This window comes from Tachysurus fulvidraco, chromosome 11 (genome assembly GCF_022655615.1).
Source record: "Tachysurus fulvidraco isolate hzauxx_2018 chromosome 11, HZAU_PFXX_2.0, whole genome shotgun sequence".
NCBI classification, from domain to species: Eukaryota; Metazoa; Chordata; class Actinopteri; order Siluriformes; family Bagridae; genus Tachysurus; species Tachysurus fulvidraco.
This window is the reverse complement of record NC_062528.1, coordinates 1578807-1595832: the sequence shown is the minus strand read 5'-3', so window position 1 is coordinate 1595832 and position 17026 is coordinate 1578807. Positions and strand designations below refer to the sequence as shown.

General features: G+C 40.7%; 3 protein-coding genes and 1 long non-coding RNA gene across 6 annotated transcripts in view; 1 reads left to right on the top strand and 3 right to left on the bottom strand.

Moving 5' to 3' along the window:
• Positions 1-865, top strand: part of naalad2 (N-acetylated alpha-linked acidic dipeptidase 2) — an 8839-nt gene extending 7974 nt beyond the window's left edge. The window contains exons 18-19 of the mRNA XM_027138819.2: positions 94-186; positions 387-865. Of these exons, the coding sequence (XP_026994620.2) occupies positions 94-186; positions 387-576 (283 nt within the window). The 3' untranslated portion in view covers positions 577-865. The remainder of the gene's footprint in view (positions 1-93; positions 187-386) is intronic.
• The window catches only part of chordc1a (cysteine and histidine-rich domain (CHORD) containing 1a), a 14433-nt gene extending 6583 nt beyond the window's left edge, over positions 1-7850 (bottom strand). Inside the window, exons 1-11 of one of the 3 annotated variants that reach the window (XM_047820713.1) lie at positions 7564-7850; positions 6438-6487; positions 6292-6348; positions 6044-6204; positions 5790-5893; positions 5617-5675; positions 5420-5490; positions 5156-5258; positions 4946-5065; positions 4729-4791; positions 1951-3660 (exon numbers count right to left, since the gene is read on the bottom strand). In XM_047820713.1, the coding sequence (XP_047676669.1) occupies positions 3625-3660; positions 4729-4791; positions 4946-5065; positions 5156-5258; positions 5420-5490; positions 5617-5675; positions 5790-5893; positions 6044-6204; positions 6292-6348; positions 6438-6487; positions 7564-7627 (888 nt within the window). In that variant the 5' untranslated portion in view covers positions 7628-7850 and the 3' untranslated portion in view covers positions 1951-3624. Of the gene's footprint in view, positions 1-1950; positions 3661-3779; positions 4471-4728; positions 4792-4945; positions 5066-5155; positions 5259-5419; positions 5491-5616; positions 5676-5789; positions 5894-6043; positions 6205-6291; positions 6349-6437; positions 6488-7563 lie in introns of those variants that run through there. The other 2 variants (XM_027138822.2, XM_047820714.1) reach the window with 2 other exon arrangements.
• A 354-nt stretch (positions 7851-8204) lies between these two features.
• Positions 8205-14703, bottom strand: nlrc3l (NLR family, CARD domain containing 3-like). The gene is made up of 6 exons (XM_047820715.1): positions 14470-14703; positions 14026-14154; positions 13697-13801; positions 12615-12801; positions 12232-12484; positions 8205-11359 (listed from the first exon to the last, which is right to left on the bottom strand). The coding sequence occupies exons 1-6, from the start codon at positions 14490-14492 to the stop codon at positions 9840-9842; spliced, it is 2217 nt and encodes a 738-aa protein (XP_047676671.1). The 5' UTR covers positions 14493-14703; the 3' UTR covers positions 8205-9839.
• A 560-nt stretch (positions 14704-15263) lies between these two features.
• Positions 15264-15987, bottom strand: LOC125145908. The gene is made up of 2 exons (XR_007144382.1): positions 15557-15987; positions 15264-15348 (listed from the first exon to the last, which is right to left on the bottom strand). It is a non-coding gene; the product is annotated as an uncharacterized LOC125145908 (long non-coding RNA).
• Positions 15988-17026: the final 1039 nt, after the last annotated feature.

Sequence of the window (17026 nt, the reverse complement as noted above, 5' to 3'; positions counted from 1 at the left end):
TTTTTTATATTGTCTCTAATTTTCTGTCTTTTCCATCTATCCCACTGATCTCTCTTTGTCTCTCGTTCTGTCTCACTTCATTCTCTCTCTCAGTTCTCTCTCAGTGCGGATGGTCAACGATCAGCTGATGTATCTGGAGCGGGCGTTTATCGATCCTCTCGGCCTCCCCGGTCGACCTTTCTACAGGTACAGTCGTCTCATTTTGTGGTATCATTAACACTAGACACACGGCTGTGTCTCGTTAGACATTTCATCCTGTCATGGGAAGAGCTCCCTCTAGTGTATAAGGATGGAATATAGTCAGACTAGAGGTCATGGATCTGATCGATACAGTACTGTGGAGAAGTGAAGTGAAGGTGTCGTCCTGTTTCCTCTCTGTCCTGCAGACATGTGGTTTTCGCTCCCAGCAGCCACAACAAGTATGCGGGTGAGTCGTTCCCAGGGATTTACGACGCTCTGTTTGACATCGAGAACGCTGGCGAGCCTGAGACAGCCTGGAGCGAGGTGAAGAGACAGATCAGCATCGCTGCTTTCACTGTCAACGCTGCTGCTGATACACTCCACCCTGTCGCCTGAGCTCAACGTGATCGTAGCTTACACTGAGCTTTTCTCCAGCAACATGACCAGAGATGCCGTCTGCCCTCTTCTATGTACATGAGCGCACACACACACACACACGATAAAGTGGACATCAGGACAGATAATCACAACCACATTCTCTCCAGTTCTGTTCCCTGGGGCAAAAAAGACCCAGGATATAAGTGGATTCTAGAGCAACACGACCGAAATCATCTCAACAAACATCCCTCCAGAAATATGTGTGAAACTGAAATAAAGAAGGACGTACAAAGTACTGAAAGAAAAATCAGAATCTAACTTTCATTGCACTGAGTTTCTGCTGTATTTCTAATCTTGTAAAACTAAACTGTGTTTTATATTAAAGGTGGAGTCTCCGACGTTTGAAAACTGAGTCGAGCCGACAGACAAAACAAAAACAAAACAGACGTGTAGCCGATGAGCAGAAAGGGGCGGGGCTTGTCGATATGGGTGGAGAGAGTGTTCAGTGCGCATGTGTGACATTAGCAGAAAGCGGTTTTAACATCGACATGGAGGATAAAAACAAAGAAAGAAAGAGAAGAAAGACTTACGATAAGGACAAGAAGTAGGACGTGTTAATATAGGATCAGCTTTCCAGCGCTGGAGAGAACTGAAGGAGCAGGAAGTTGGCCACATATTCACAGGTTGGAGTTTCCCGAGTCAATAACTCCTGAGCTAAACGCTGTTACTACACAAATAACACCTCTTTTCTATCGTAGTAATGTAGAGAGGCAGCTACAACCGCGTTTTGTGTAGTAACAGCGTTTAGCTCAGGAGTTATCGACTCGGGAAACTCCGACCTGTGAATATGTGGCCGACTTTACTTAAGACGGCGAGGCGCTTTTTTCCTTCTCGATAGGTGAGTAACGTTGGTTTTGCTTTGTTACACAGAACTAATATATGCCTTTGTCCTTTACATCATTATGCTTGTGTGGCATTTTTGCTTGTTTGTTTATCTACAATCGTATTGTTCTTCCCTTCAGCTATGATAAAGACACGTTTCTTACTGTTAGTCGCCTGGGTTACGTATGTATGTGTGGGCGGAGCTATCGATACAGGGGTGGGACCTATTTGAGTTAGGGGCGTGTTTGTTTTGGTGATTTCAAATGTCGACATCGGCTTTCAAACAACGGAGACCGCACTTTTAATATAAGATCAAATATACTGACAAGCGTTACAACTCCGAATGATTCAACATGGAATACAGTAATACTGTACAGCGCTGTACTCACCTCTAATGTATACTATATGTATTTAATACGTATTCATCTACATTTATACCGTTATAGTACAAGATCAGGATCTAGGACGTCACTATTGGTCATTTCCATGTAACAGCACTTTAACTTTAACAATTAACTCACTTTTCGTTGTTATTTTCTTGTTTCTGTTCATAGGAAAGCCACAGAATTGAAGAATAATAATAAACCTCTAACCATTTACACAGAAATGTTACTTGAACAATATATATGTTATTGTCTGACAATAAAATTATAAGTAATCGGGGTAAAAGGTTTACAAAATTGCTGTGGCACAAGAGGAAGGAAACTATGTGGATAAGGAAAATAAATAATAAAATCACCTGTTATGGTTTTATCCCATACACAATCGATGAATTAGTAATGAGCGACTTTGTTAAACAGAACAAATCCCGACAATGTGCTATTTCTGGACCACACGAGTTTATAAAACTCTTCAAATCTCATGGGGTGGATCATGGAATCATCATGCCACTTCTTTGTGTTGGATCATCCGTGGGGATTGTGTGAGCTGAGAGTCGCATTAACACTAAACGCCGAGGTATTTCTGGAATTCAGGAAGTTGTCTCGGTTCACGTGGCCTGGAAAACTCTTACCGAGTAGGGCTGGGCGATACGGCTGAAAACTGTATCACGATATCAGTGTTTCATATCGACCAATATCGATAATTATTGATATATTTTATGACCCATTTAAAATAAGGAGGAGAAAAATATACCCAAAAAACTAGGAGAAAAATATATTACATTTAAATATTTTTATTTGAAACTTAACCTTCCTCTGATCATAATGCTGTAAATGTAAATTTGCAGCACATATATAAAAGTGCTCAGACACCAAATGGCTGTGTTGATGTGCTGAGGGAATAATCTTGACGTATCTATAAGCATATTCTCATTTATCCGCTAGATCAGACACTTTTCAGTGTGCGCTATTGTTAAAATAACGTAGAGCTTAAAGATAATCTTAGAATAGATAATAACAAACGATCCTGTTTCCTCGTTGCTTGACTTTTGTCCCAACTTTACAAACACCGAGTTCAGGAGCGTTTTCTAGACTAGCTACAGTACGTAAAAAACATGGCCTTGCTAGCATTCCTTCATTCATTTTCTACCGCTTATCCGCACTTCTCGGGTCACGGGGAGCCTGTGCCTATCTCAGGCGTCATCTGGCATCGAGGCAGGATACACCCTGGACGAAGTGCTAACCCATCGCAGGACACACACACACACACACTCTCTCATTCACTCACACACCTTGCATAGGGTGGCTAATTTTGACGTTCTTTCGCCAGCAGTAGAACATGTACAATAATTTGGACATAATAACGAAACCGATTTATTCAGTTGAAATGTGTTGTTTATGTCACGTGATATAAGCAGTTTTAAATGACCAATATCTGAGATTATTATGCAAAGAGTTGGATGTATTGTACAATAAGCCGACGTATCAAATCCAGAGCTTTGTATCGAATGGAACACAACACGATACTCCGTATCATCGTACTAAGGAACCAGGTGAATGGCTGATGATATTTAATTTAGCCCAGATGACAAACTCAGGAGGTTTAGTGATTTATACTCTCTCTGTTCCCATCTTTTCTGAGTGTCTGCTATTATTAACGGTGACTCATTTACAATCAATGGTGACAATACTTGATCATCTGCGCATTTTTGCCAAATATGTGAAATAGAAAATCTGCTAATATAGTGAACAGACGTGCACCAGTGTTGTGCGTACCTTAAAGCCTTCATCTGACGGACTTCAGTCAAGATGGTAAAGGAATCGTCTTCAAAATGACGTCCTGGAGAGTTTCGGTTAGAGTTTTTAGTACCTGTTATGTTTCTGTGAATATGAATATTTAAAAGCTGTCCTGTCCAATTTGAAAACATGCAAAAATACATACAAAGACTTGGGACAGAGTTTTCACTTTACTATAACCCTCTAACTTTATTTAAGAAATCAAGAAGTGCAAATGAGATGGAGGCAAAGTCTAGTGTGAGGACTGATGCGATGCAGACTGAACCAGACACGACTAAGAAATAAGACACAGCCAAAGTCAAGTGTCACATGTTTAAAGGCACAAAGTGCATGTGGTGAGTGTGTGTGTGTGTGTGTGTGTGTGCAGTACTGAGATACTCGGATAGCACAGACACTGATAAGAAAGACATAGGACATGCATGAAGGAGTAAAACGGAATGAGGAAATGTGCGTGTGTGTGTGTGTGTGTACTCATGATTCATATGGTATTTGTTCTACATCTACATCGTGTGTGTGTGTGTTGAGGTCAGAAGGTCTTGTGCAATCGGTGCTATACCCCTAAACAATGTAGGTTTATTTGGCTGAGGTGTGTGTGTGTGTGTGTGTGTGTGTGTGTGTGTGTCCATCCTACAGTAGAGAAATACAGTGTGTGGTGCTCTGAGTTAGCTCTCTAACAGTTGGTACACTCTCAGTCTCTTTCCTCTACACATTCTTTTTCTTTCTTCCCATCAGATGCCGTAGGTGTAGGTGGCAGCAGGTCGAGCCGCGCCCAAGACATCGGCTCCGCCTTCTTCATGACGATCTCAATTTTGGCAGCCATCATGTTCATTATACTCTTGCTGACATCGATGACCTTCCGAGATGCAAACAGAAGTGACATCACCTTCACCTTTTCACTATGTTAATGTTTTGTTATTTTTTATTATTATTTTACCAATTAGTCATCCTTTCCCTTCTCTGTGCACTGATTGGTTGACTTAACTTTTTCTCTGCTGTGATTGGACATCATTTTGTTTTCTCTGTCTTCTAATTGGTCAAGGTTTCATTTTTATTTATGCCGGAATAAGCGTAATGTGGTTAACACGTGTAAGCTGAGCTTTGACACACTCACCCCCCAGAGGCTGATATTCTGTTCAAACTCCTTCTCACCCTCAAAGATCACTCTGATACACACCTGCCGTGGAGAACAAACACATACACACATGGTTTAAAAGAAACAATAAAGGGTAAACAGAAACTAAGCATGTAGGGAGAATTTAGGTGTGAACATCTGTACCCACACAGGCATGAGCACACTGACACCCACAAACACCTTTACACAAACCTACCGTGGTGCGGTTGGCCTTTACGGTACAGAGCTCAGGGATGGAATGTTTAGCATAGATAGAGATGGTCACATGACTAGCGGTCTGATGCCAATCAAACCGACATGGTACCAGCTTCGTCCCCTACATACACACAAGTCAATTTTTTACAATGTATTTGAGACTCTGTGTGTGTGGTGTGTGTGTGTGTGTGTGCGTGTTCATTTTCCTTACATCAGCTTTCTTCCATGCATGAGCTCCAGTACTGCATCCCTCCTGAGAAAGAAATGTGTTGAAGTCCGAAGTTTTCCTCCGACAGCAGCTCCAGAATTTCATCCTACAGAAAAACACCACATTTCCATGATATCACTTGGTTCCATAAAAAGTGTGTGTGTGTGTGTGTGTGTGTGTGTGTGTGTGTGTGTGTGTGTGTGTGTGTGTGTGTGTGTGTGTGTGTGTGTGTGTGTGTGTGTGTGTGTGTGCGCGCTTCTTTCTCACCCCTCATGGAAGATGGGAACTCCTGGGTGAAACAAACACGTATCCTCATTACTTCCTGGTCCAGAGTAAGTCTGTAACACACACACACACACACACACACACACACACACACACACACACACACACACACAAACTCCTCAATGGTTGTTAGACCATCAATGTAGGATGGTGTGTGTGTGTGTGTGTATGTGTATTACCTTAGTGCAACCTCGATTTGTACATGCTGTTCCGATTTTCACCTCATTCCCTTCGTTCTCTGTAATACACACACATATACACACACATATACACACACACACACACAATGACCAGACTGTAGTGGTTGTGCTTCTCTGTACTACTGAAGGCTTCTGATTGGTTTAGCTTTTACCGCTCTTCGAAATCTGTTGTGTTTCGGATAGTTTGATGTTCTCGAGTGCCTGTTTTAGGGACGGAGACACTTTCTGCTGCAGTTCCACCATTGGCTCATCAGCACTGAAACACACACAAACACACACACACACAGGATTATAGGTAATTATAGGTATTTTATACAGTGTGACATTCCTCTGAACAGTGTGTTGTGCATGTTGCTTTCTGTGTGTGTGTGTGTGTGTGTGTGTGTGGTTAGTTCTAGCTGTGTACCTGGGTCTCTGGATGAACTCTACAGGTTTAGGAGCTTGAATGACGTATTCGTCAAACCGTGGTTTCAGATCCTCCAGCTCTTTCTTCCCTCCTGAACTCTTCACCTCAGGCTTTACCGGCTCGGGCGGCTTCTCCTTGTTATGGTGACCTTTGGTGCAGCCCTGTATTACAAATCACAACCGAGTTAGAATCAATTATAGAACCAAACAACACACACTCGGGTTCAGAACAGAACCACCATCACTTACAGCGATGCTCAGGAAATCCGAGAAGTCCGTAGTGCGTCTCTTGCAACATGACCAGCCCTGAGTTACGTTACACAACACAACACAACACACAGATGTTAAGGAGACCATTTTTGTAGCTAAGACATTAAACGTGTTGGATGACTTACTTTCAAGGCATCATGGAATACAGGAACTCCAGGATGGTAAGTGCATGCATCTGGAATGAAACATGACCAGTAAACACACAGCTTCTTCTCAGAGCTTCTTCTAAAGAAACGAATAAAACACTAGTGTGGTATTGGACAATAATTAACACTAGTCCATCCAGGAAGCATTTTATCCATTTATAATTACATTTTATGTCGTAGAATGTCCTCAAAACAAGTTAGTTCCTGTCATCGCTTGTCACGTCTTTCCCTCACCAGCCTGTCCTTTTTTTCATGCTTTCTGAAAGTTAAGATTTAACGCAGCTTGTCATGACCCTAAAACAAGAAGTGTAACATTTTCTTTTTTAGATTTTCACCACCGATATACAAACGAGCTCTGACACTGGAGACTCCTTCCGTAAAACGTCACACAAGACACTTTCACCATAACGTTGCCTGAGGTTTGTCTATATAATCGATGTTTTTCTGTAACAAGAGAAACAAGCTGCATTTCTTTTGTTTGTTTTTCGTAAGTCATTCGTTAATAAATTAGAACTTATTAGACGAATAAAATAAATAAAGCTCTTCGTCATGCATTTGTTGGGGGGGGGGGCTTTAAGGGATTTAAGTCTTCTTTTGCTTTATCACACCGACCTATTGATGATCATTTTCCAATAAATGTGTTTTGTTCTTTTACTTATTAATCAAATATAGAAGTGTTTAACTTTATTCATTAGGGGAAAAAATCTTACTCATTATCACTCATTAACTGTGGTGATAATTTCTTCACTAACAGATTAATGAGTGATTCTGATCTCTTTTCGTGTCATAATGCAGATGATCTGATATGTAGACTTACGGTTAATCAACACATCAATATGACGTCATTAAAATACCGTTGGTTGGTTTGTTTGTTAGAATGTTTGTAATAATCACAAGTCACTTAAATGTCATTAATAAAAGTCTGTGTGGAGACTTTAAGAGTTTCATTTGCTCTTTTTTAAAAGTATAATTACAGACATGTTATTACGAATATATGTTTATTTCTCAGATAAATAACCCGAGCTTAATGTTTGTGTACATACAGTCATACATTTAGCCTTCACAGGTTAGCATTAGCATTAGGTATAATTAACATTTATCTTACCTTCTGGGTTGTTTTCCGGGTCAAAACGCTGCCCACAACCTTTATTATAACAGAGCAAAGACATGACAAATCCACAAAAAGACGATAATGAGCTCAACAGAAAGTTTTATAGTTCCGAATGAGTTCCAGATAAGGACTCGGGTAACTGTCAGCCGGCTCGTGCGCTCATTGACAGGCTTCCAGAAAAGCTCGGAACATTCCGGAAACTTCTCGAGCTTTCGCCGATGCGGCGTCGAAGCAAGTTCGGGTACTTTCGGCTAACATCGTACGCGTTCGGGTACTTTCGGCTAACATCGTACGCGTTCGGGTACTTTCGGCTAACATCGTACGCGTTCGGGTACTTTCGGCTAACATCGGAAAATCTTACCACAAACCGCTGAAATCCTTCCAAAGTGTTTTACTACAAAGCTTGCACTCATATTTACCGTGTAAACGTTTTCTAATAGTGTAAAAGACTATAAAATATTTTAATTCTACTTTAATTTCATATTTTTAATACTTGGTTTCTGTTCGTAATCGTTACAGTCGTGTGCAAAAGTTTAGGCACCCCTGACCATTTCCATGATCTTCATGTATAAATATTTGGGTGGTTGGATCAGCAATTTCATTTTGATCTATCAACAAACTGAAGGACACACAAGTAATATTTCAGCAGTGAAATGAGATTTATTGGGTTAACTGAAAAATGCACAATATGCATCAAAACCAAATTAAACAGGTGCATAAATTTGGGCACCCTTGTCATTTTGTTGATTTGAATACCTGTAACTACTTAGCATGGATTAATTGGAACATACAATTGGTCTCGTGGATCATTAAGCCTTGAACTTCATCGACAAGTGCATCCGATTATGAGAAAAGGTATTTAAGGTGCAATTTGTTGTTCTCTTTGACTCTCCTCTGAAGAGTGGCAACATGAAGGCCTCATATCTGTCATTGTACACTGTGAGGAACAGGAAGACCACAGGCACAGTTCTCGTTAAGGCCAGACGTGGCAGGCCACGTAAAATATTGGAGTGGCGTAGGATGGTGAGAACGGTCAAAAACAGCCCTCACACCACCTCCAAAGACCTACAACATTGACTTGCAGCAGATGGTGTCACTGTGCATCCTTCAACAATTGTGAACCTGTACGGGAGAGTGACGGGTTGCCTTTAAAATCACTAAATACAGACAAAAAAATTAAATAACGACAATCTTGTAATTACTTTACACACCAGGATAAGATAGGATAGGGAATGGCAGGAATATATGGTCGTAATTCCTGAAATAAACATATAATTAATGTATTTTATATTAATCACACTTCCTAGTTCCTAGCTATGAACATAATCAATCCCATCGATGTGTTTGAATGAAATGATAAAAAAAAAAATCTAAATAAAAAATGCACACAAAAACAAGACGTTCCAAGCTGAGGCGAATCACAACGTCTTTATAACGTACAAAAACACATGTCATTATTTAATATAACAAGCCTCTGTTTAGTGTCCTTTGTAGATGTCTGTCTACTTTATGGATAAACTGTTTGTCCAAAGAGGCAAAAAGGTGCAACGGTCAATAATGGGGAATCGTGTACATCTCCTCAGTGATTCAGAGAGAACGCTGTAGTGAGACTGACACTCTGTTTTTAAGTAGTAAACGATTCGAGAGCCAACACAGAGAAAATTCTCATGATATTTTAACCTGCTTCAGAAAGCACATTTCCCTTCATGGGAGAAAATTCCCTTCTTGTGAATTTTACACATAACATGTTGGATTAACTTTAGCACCTTGTTTAACTTGGACAAGAGAAGACTTGTCGTTGTTACGGCAACGCTCTAAACTTAATGCTTCCCCTCACTCAAATAAATGGGAACCTTGAACCACTTTGGATTAATTTCAAAATCGAATCAGTTCACCGTCTGGTTACGAAGAAGGATGTTATGTAAATCCTGCAGAAATTCTAGTTCTTTCATTCAACTCCCCAATTTAAATATATATATAAGGAGCAATAACTAGCTATATTTTTTCATACTACATGCAGTTTCCACATGGTCTCGTCCCCGGTCTCTGCTGATAGCCGGCGCTCGGGTGCATGCTGCTTTTTCACTGAATGAAAACATGATGAGTTTGAAGCCTTGTGAAAGCCTTTAGCAGCTTAAACAACTCTGCCTTACAGAAGGAAGTCACTATAAAATTTCCTGTAAACACTCCACACACTAAAACGTGTACTGTAAGAATAAACTCTTTTCCTCAGGTGCTTCTATCGAAGAGTTTTTCATTTTGTTCTTGTCTCATTGCACATGCTTGCTCTCTTCCAGCTCGGAGAGACACAGTTCCAAATTTCTACACCGCTCGGGTACGGTGTTCTCCTTTATCTTCTTCCTCGCATGCTTGAGCACACCGTCCACACCCTGTGGTTTCGGGTGACGCTGAGGCAGCAGGCGGCCACGCAGCTGCATCTCCGTCTCTTCGGCCAACATTCCTAACAGGAACTGCAGGAAGAGGTCCATGTGTGCGTCCCGGCTGGCGAGCACCGTGTCAATGACGGGCTTGTAAAGCTCACTGACAGGTCGCTCCGTCCGCGTTCTGCCTCTCGGCTCGAAAACGTTTTCTCCCGTCACCCGAAACGTTACGTAGGTGTACAATGCAGCCATAAATTCCTGAATGCTGCTGTGGACAAACCTAAAGCTCCTCCTATTTTCTCTGGTGGATTCGCCTGTTTCGAATGAGATCCCGCCTCGATGAGTGACATCGTTGACGTCCAGTCGCAAACGCGACACGCTGTCTTCATGAAAGATGTTCTTGTTTTCACGCAGCATCCGCAGTGCCAACTCACCCATTTTCATCAAGAACTGTTTATCTGCCTCTGTCCAGCGTGAAGCCTCGATCCCCGTACCGACGTAGCGCTCAATTTTCCGGTTCGTCAGCACGATCACGTACTGCGCGTAGAAAGTGGTGAATTTTGGCATTTGCTCGTTGATCCCTCGGTTCTGTAAATACTGCTCGAAAACGACCGACACAATCCAGGAGAATAGAGGAAAATAGCAAGCGTCGTACAGACCTGGACAACCTCTGACCTGATCTAGAACCCTTCTGCCAAGCTCTGGAGTTCGGGTACGCTTGGTGAAGTACTCGTCCCTCTGCGCATTGCCGAATCCTTTCAGCTCTGTAACCCTGCTAATGCAATTTTGGGGGATTTTCCGACATGTGGAACGATGGGCTGTGATCCAAACGCACGCATGAGGCAACAAGTCTCCTTTGATCAAACTTGTGAGAAGGGCGTCCACAGGAGCCGGAGTCGTGATCTCGGTGACGCTTGGATTGTTCTGAAAATCGAGACGTTGCTTGCAGAGCTCTAGCGCGTCGATGACGAACAGCACAGGGCAGTCTTCGCGTGCCAGGAATTCCGCTTGCTTTGTTTCAGGATAAAACGCGGCAAGAAACTCCAGGAAAGTCTGATCCGAGTTTCTGACCAGGTGAAGGTCACGACCCGGAAGAGCAAAAACAAACTGGAACTCCTGACATGCCTGCTCCTCCGTCCAGTCCACGAGGAACATCTGCATCGCCACCGAAAGGCCGATGCCCGGGACGCCTGTTGTCACGACAACACGGACATGACCTTCGCTCTCGAGCGGAGAGAAAAGGTCGCAGGTGCGGATTGACCTTCCATCGTTTTGTGGGGTTTCCAGCACAAGGGACGACTCGACATAGACGTGCCTGATGTAGCGCTGTTGCCCCGGGCGACAGATTCCTTCATAAAGACTGTAATAACGACGCTTGTGACTGGCTCTCAGTTCGAACTGCACCCAAGCTAGAGAGAGAGAGGGAGAGGGAGAGGCAGAGAGAGAAAGAAAGAGAGAGGCAGAGAGAGAGAGAGAGAGAGAGAGAGAGAGAGAGAGAGAGAGAGAGAGACAGACAGAGAGGGGAGAGGCAGAGAGAGAGAGAGAGAGAGAGAGAGAGAGAACAAAAGAGATATTTGAGAGATATAATACATAATCTTTAGAGTCAGAGAGAGAGAGAAAGAGGTGGATGCAGATAGAGAAAAGAGAGGGAAGAAGATGCATCGCAGATAAATATATATTTTTATTCATCTAGTTTTTTTATCTTATATTATTCATATGTGCTTTTATTTATATTTTCCTTATCGTATATTTCTATATATTCAGATATTATTTTTCTATGATATTTATATTATTTTCACCTCTATATATCGTATTATATAAGATATTGGTTTTCTTCATATGATAGTCTACTATATATTTATTTTATATATATATCTATATTTTCTATCTCCTCTATCTTTATTATATATATATATCTCTCTCCTTCCTCTCTCTCTCTCTTCTTTTCTCGCTGATCTATCTTTTCATTTCTCTTCCCTCTCTTGCTCTCTCTCTCTCTCTCTCGTCCGCTCTTCTTTTCTTCCTCTCTTTCTCTCTCTCTCATCATCTCTCTTCTCTCTTCTTTTTCCTCTCCTCCTCTTACTCTCTCTTCTCTCTTCTTCATCTTTCTTTATTTTCTCCCATCTATCTCTCTCTCTATCTTATCTCTTTCTCTCTCTCTCTCTCTCTCTGATTCTTTCTTTATCTCTCTTCTCTCTCCTCTTCTTTCTCTCTTCGCTTCTTCTTCTCTTTTCTTTCCTCTCTCCCCTTCTTTCCTCATTTCTCCTGAGCCCTACTGTACCTCGCCTGCACACACTCTCCAGACTGGCAGCAAGGTCTCGCTTGTTGATGTCGTACAGCGTGCGTATGGTGTTGTGTAACGTCTCTCCTCTGCTCCATTTCTCCAGCATTCTGTCCACCACGTCCAGGACGTCGATCTCACCCTCCTGCTCCAGCTGCCGGAACTCCAGCTGTCCGTCACACTGAGAGCACAGAGTGCGCACGAAACACTGCAGCTCCACGATGTTAAGAATCCTAAGAGTGTTCAACATGGCCTACACACACACACACACACACACAGGTCAGGGATTCATCTGGTTTTTGCTCTGAATTATCTTCATTATATCCAGGTGACAGTTTAAGCATTAATTTTGGCCCCACACACACACACACACACACACACACCGTAAATATATAGGGCAGGGCAAGTTCATCTGCTGAATCTGCTGTAGAAGAGGGAGAGTGTGTGGGTTCAGGAACACTTGGTTCAGTCTGAATATTCAGCGTCTCTCTGCCTTGGGCTTCACTCGGAAACACATAACTCTCATTATCTTCTACCTCCATATTAATTTCTTCTGGGTATGGCTGCCTCCTGAAACACACACACACACACACACACACACACACACACACACACACACACACACACACACACACATACACACACACACACATACACACACATTGCTGCCCAATTTGCATAGGAGAGATGGAAGAAATAAAGGAAGGAAACACGTATGTGGGTAAGAAAGTAGTGAGGAAGTAAAGAAAATAGGAAGTTAGTAATGACAGATGATAAGGAAGGGATTTGGAGGGTAGGATGGAGTAAATAAATATAAAATAAGAATGTATGTAAGAATAGGAAATAAGGAAAGAAGTGTGAAAATATGATTTAGAAAGGGGGAAAAGGTTTAAGTACAGAAAAGGAAGTAAGTAAATATGTAGTAAGTAGGTACAGATGTAAGGAAGGAAAGATGTTCGAAGGGATTATTAATTATTATTATTAATTATTATTAAATATTATTATTAGTCACATATTGTTGACCTAAAAACCATATCATGCTATATGTGCAATAAAATGCAGAGGGTGTGTGGGTATGAGTGTGAAAGTGTGTGTGTGTGTGTGTGTGTGTGTGAGCATGTGTGTGTAAGCGTATGTGTGTGTGAGCGTGTGTGAGTGAGCGTGTGTGTGAGTGAACATGTGAGTGCGTGTGTGTGAGTGAGTCTGTGTGTGTGTGTGTGTGAGCGTGAGTGAGTGTGTGTGCGTGTGTGTGCGAGCAAGTGTGTGTGTGCGAGCAAGTGTGTGTGTGCGAGCAAGTGTGTGTGTGCGTTTGTGTGTGTGTGAACGTGTATGAGCATGTGTGTGAACGTGTATGAGCATGTGTGTGAACGTGTATGAGCATGTGTGTGAACGTGTATGAGCATGTGTGTGAGTGTGTGTGTGTGTGTGAGAGTGTGTGTGATTGAGCAAGTGAGAGTGAAGCTACCTTTGAGCAGTAAAGTATACCCCCTCATTATGGATGCTGGTTTGTCGGTCTTGTGTGACTGAGGTGACGCCTGTTTCTGGCGAGTCTGGGCGTTGAATCTTGATCCTGACACACACACACACACACACACACACACACACACACACACACACAGAGTATAATATAGAATATAATAAGACAATTTATACATTTCCAAGTTATCCATATACAATACACTCAAAATACAATTTTCTAAAACTTAAATCTACCTGAAGCAACAATTCTGTTCTAAATGATAGAAATAACAGCAAATGAATGACAGCTTTGTGTGAGAGATTGTGTGGATTTACCTGGTGGGTAAATTGACTTTAATAACAGGCTGATGAACAGCGTCTTCAATGACGTCTTCATAATCATCTTCTTCTGGATTGTCACTACACATGGAGCCGTAGCTGCTGGGCGGACGCCCCATCATAGTCCTAAATAAAACACACACACACACACACACACACACACACACACACACACACACACACACAGGAATTAAACACAATGGTGAATTAATGTTACAGGAAAGTAATTAACGATGAAAATGTGTCCTGGCACAAAACCACAGTATTATCAATAGTTAGTTTAAAAGACACTATACGTAATTATAATGTTATTGTGTTTGTCACACACTGCGGCTTTGTAAACAACAACAACAACAACAACACAAAACGTCACTATTAATATACACGTTTAACTGTTGGTGTGAGTTACATAAATGATGTGTTTAAGTTTCCACACGTTACCTTTCCACCTCCGAGTCGCTCATGGTGTTTAATCCTCAGTGTAATCCACAGCTTAGAAAACTGTCCCCCTCATTTCGGGAAAGTAAACAACACCTTTTTCTTCCCTACACAACAACACAACACCTTTTTCTTCCCTACACAACAACACAACACCTTTTTCCTTCCCTACACAACAACACAACACCTTTTTCTTCCCTACACAACAACACAACACCTTTTTCTTCCCTACACAACAACACAACACCTTTTTCCTTCCCTACACAACAACACAACACCTTTTTCCTTCCCTACACAACAACACAACACCTTTTTCTTCCCTACACAACAATACAACACCTTTTTCTTCCCTACACAACAACACAACACCTTTTTCTTCCCTACACAACAACACAACACCTTTTTCCTTCCCTACACAACTAAACAACACCTTTTTCTTCCCTACACAACTAAACAACACCTTTTTCTTCCCTACACAACAACACAACACCTTTTTCTTCCCTACACAACAACACAACACCTTTTTCTTCCCTACACAACAACACAACACCTTTTTCCTTCCCTACACAACTAAACAACACCTTTTTCCTTCCCTACACAACTAAACAACACCTTTTTCCTTCCCTACACAACAACACAACACCTTTTTCTTCCCTACACAACAACACAACACCTTTTCTTCCCTACACAACAACACAACACCTTTTTCTTCCCTACACAACAACACAACACCTTTTTCCTTCCCTACACAACACAACAACACCTTTTTCTTCCCTACACAACACAACACCTTTTTCCTTCCCTACACAACAACACAACACCTTTTTCTTCCCTACACAACAACACAACACCTTTTTCCTTCCCTACACAACTAAACAACACCTTTTTCTTCCCTACACAACAACACAACACCTTTTCTTCCCTACACAACAATACAACACCTTTTCTTCCCTACACAACAACACAACACCTTTTTCTTCCCTACACAACAACACAACACCTTTTCTTCCCTACACAACAACACAACACCTTTTTCTTACTTACACAACAATACAACACCTTTTTCCTTCCCTACACAACTAAACAACACCTTTTTCTTCGCTACACAACAAAACTCCTGTTAGCAAAACGGGCTAAAAGTCATATCACGATTAAATGACCTCATTCCCGCGACCATATTTAACACAATATTCGGGTTTAGAAGAGAAATACACAACATAATGTGTAAATAAATGTAAAAGAATAAAGGGAAATTAAACCAGTCCGAGCGGTTAAAAACTAGCTTAGCAAGTCTTCTTCCGTCGCAGTTGGATGGCGTCACGGGATCAAGTTCGCGTCGTTACTGCTGACGTCACAGAAGATCGTTATCATTATCAGACTTAATATTTGACATTATTAACACAATTTTTCACCACACAGTTATTGCATTTGGAATAACAAAGACATATTATTTAAAAACAAATCACTTTTTTGTATCAAAACTGGATAATGAAGGGATTATTTTGGTAAAACAGCTGTTAAATTCTGATGGGTATTTGGTTTCTTGAAAAATTCCAACTACCAGTTAAACCAAGAGATTTTGCAATTCCAAAGAGTGGAATTTATATTTTATATATTTTATATTATATTTTTATATTACTTTTAAAGAATTCGAGTTCATTGCAAATTAATATAGATTACTTTTGTGGTAGTTTATACATCGGCAATGGTAATAGCAATAATATTATAAGAAATGCCCTCTGTTCTGTTTCGTTCCCTGCAGCATGGTTTTTTTTTGGTCTTCCTTATGTGGTCATATATACTGGGACAAAACATGGAAAATACTGAACAAGTTTTGCGTCAACAATAAAATTAAGGAGGTGTCTTACAGAATTCTACATAGGATTTATCCTGTTAAACATGTTTTGGAAAGATTTAAGCTTAATATCTCTTATGCTTGCGAATTTTGTGGTCAGGAAAAGGAAACGATTTTGCATCTGTTTTATCATCGTATCTACTCGAGACTTTTTTGGAAGGATATGGAAAATTATATTAGTAGAAAATTGGGTTGTGTGGTAGAAATCGGTGTATGTGATGTGTTTTTTTTTATTCTGAGGGAGATAATTTGGAAAGTAATGAACAATATATTATACAGCTATTCGTTGTATTAGGAAAGTACCATATACACAAAACAAAGTGCGCCCTTTGTAAACCAAATCTGTCCCATTTTATAAATGATTTCAAGTTATACAGTAATCTTCTGGAGAAAGTAAAAAAACAAAAAAGCTCAGAAAACATGTGATTTTTAAAAGAATTCAAGTTTTTGTAACTTTTTTCCTTTCTTTTCCTATCTTTTCTGGTAGTCAATGTGACTGATACCTCTTGTTGTATGGCATTGAACAAAATGTGTATTTATGTTTTGTCTTTTTGCAATTAAAAAAAAAAAACTTAATATTTGACATGGCATTTACACTATAAGCATAACTTTTCACCTAGGAGATATTATATATGGAACAATAAAGACATCGTGTACAAAAATAAATCACTCTTTTTTTAATACTGGGTTGAAAACAATATTATT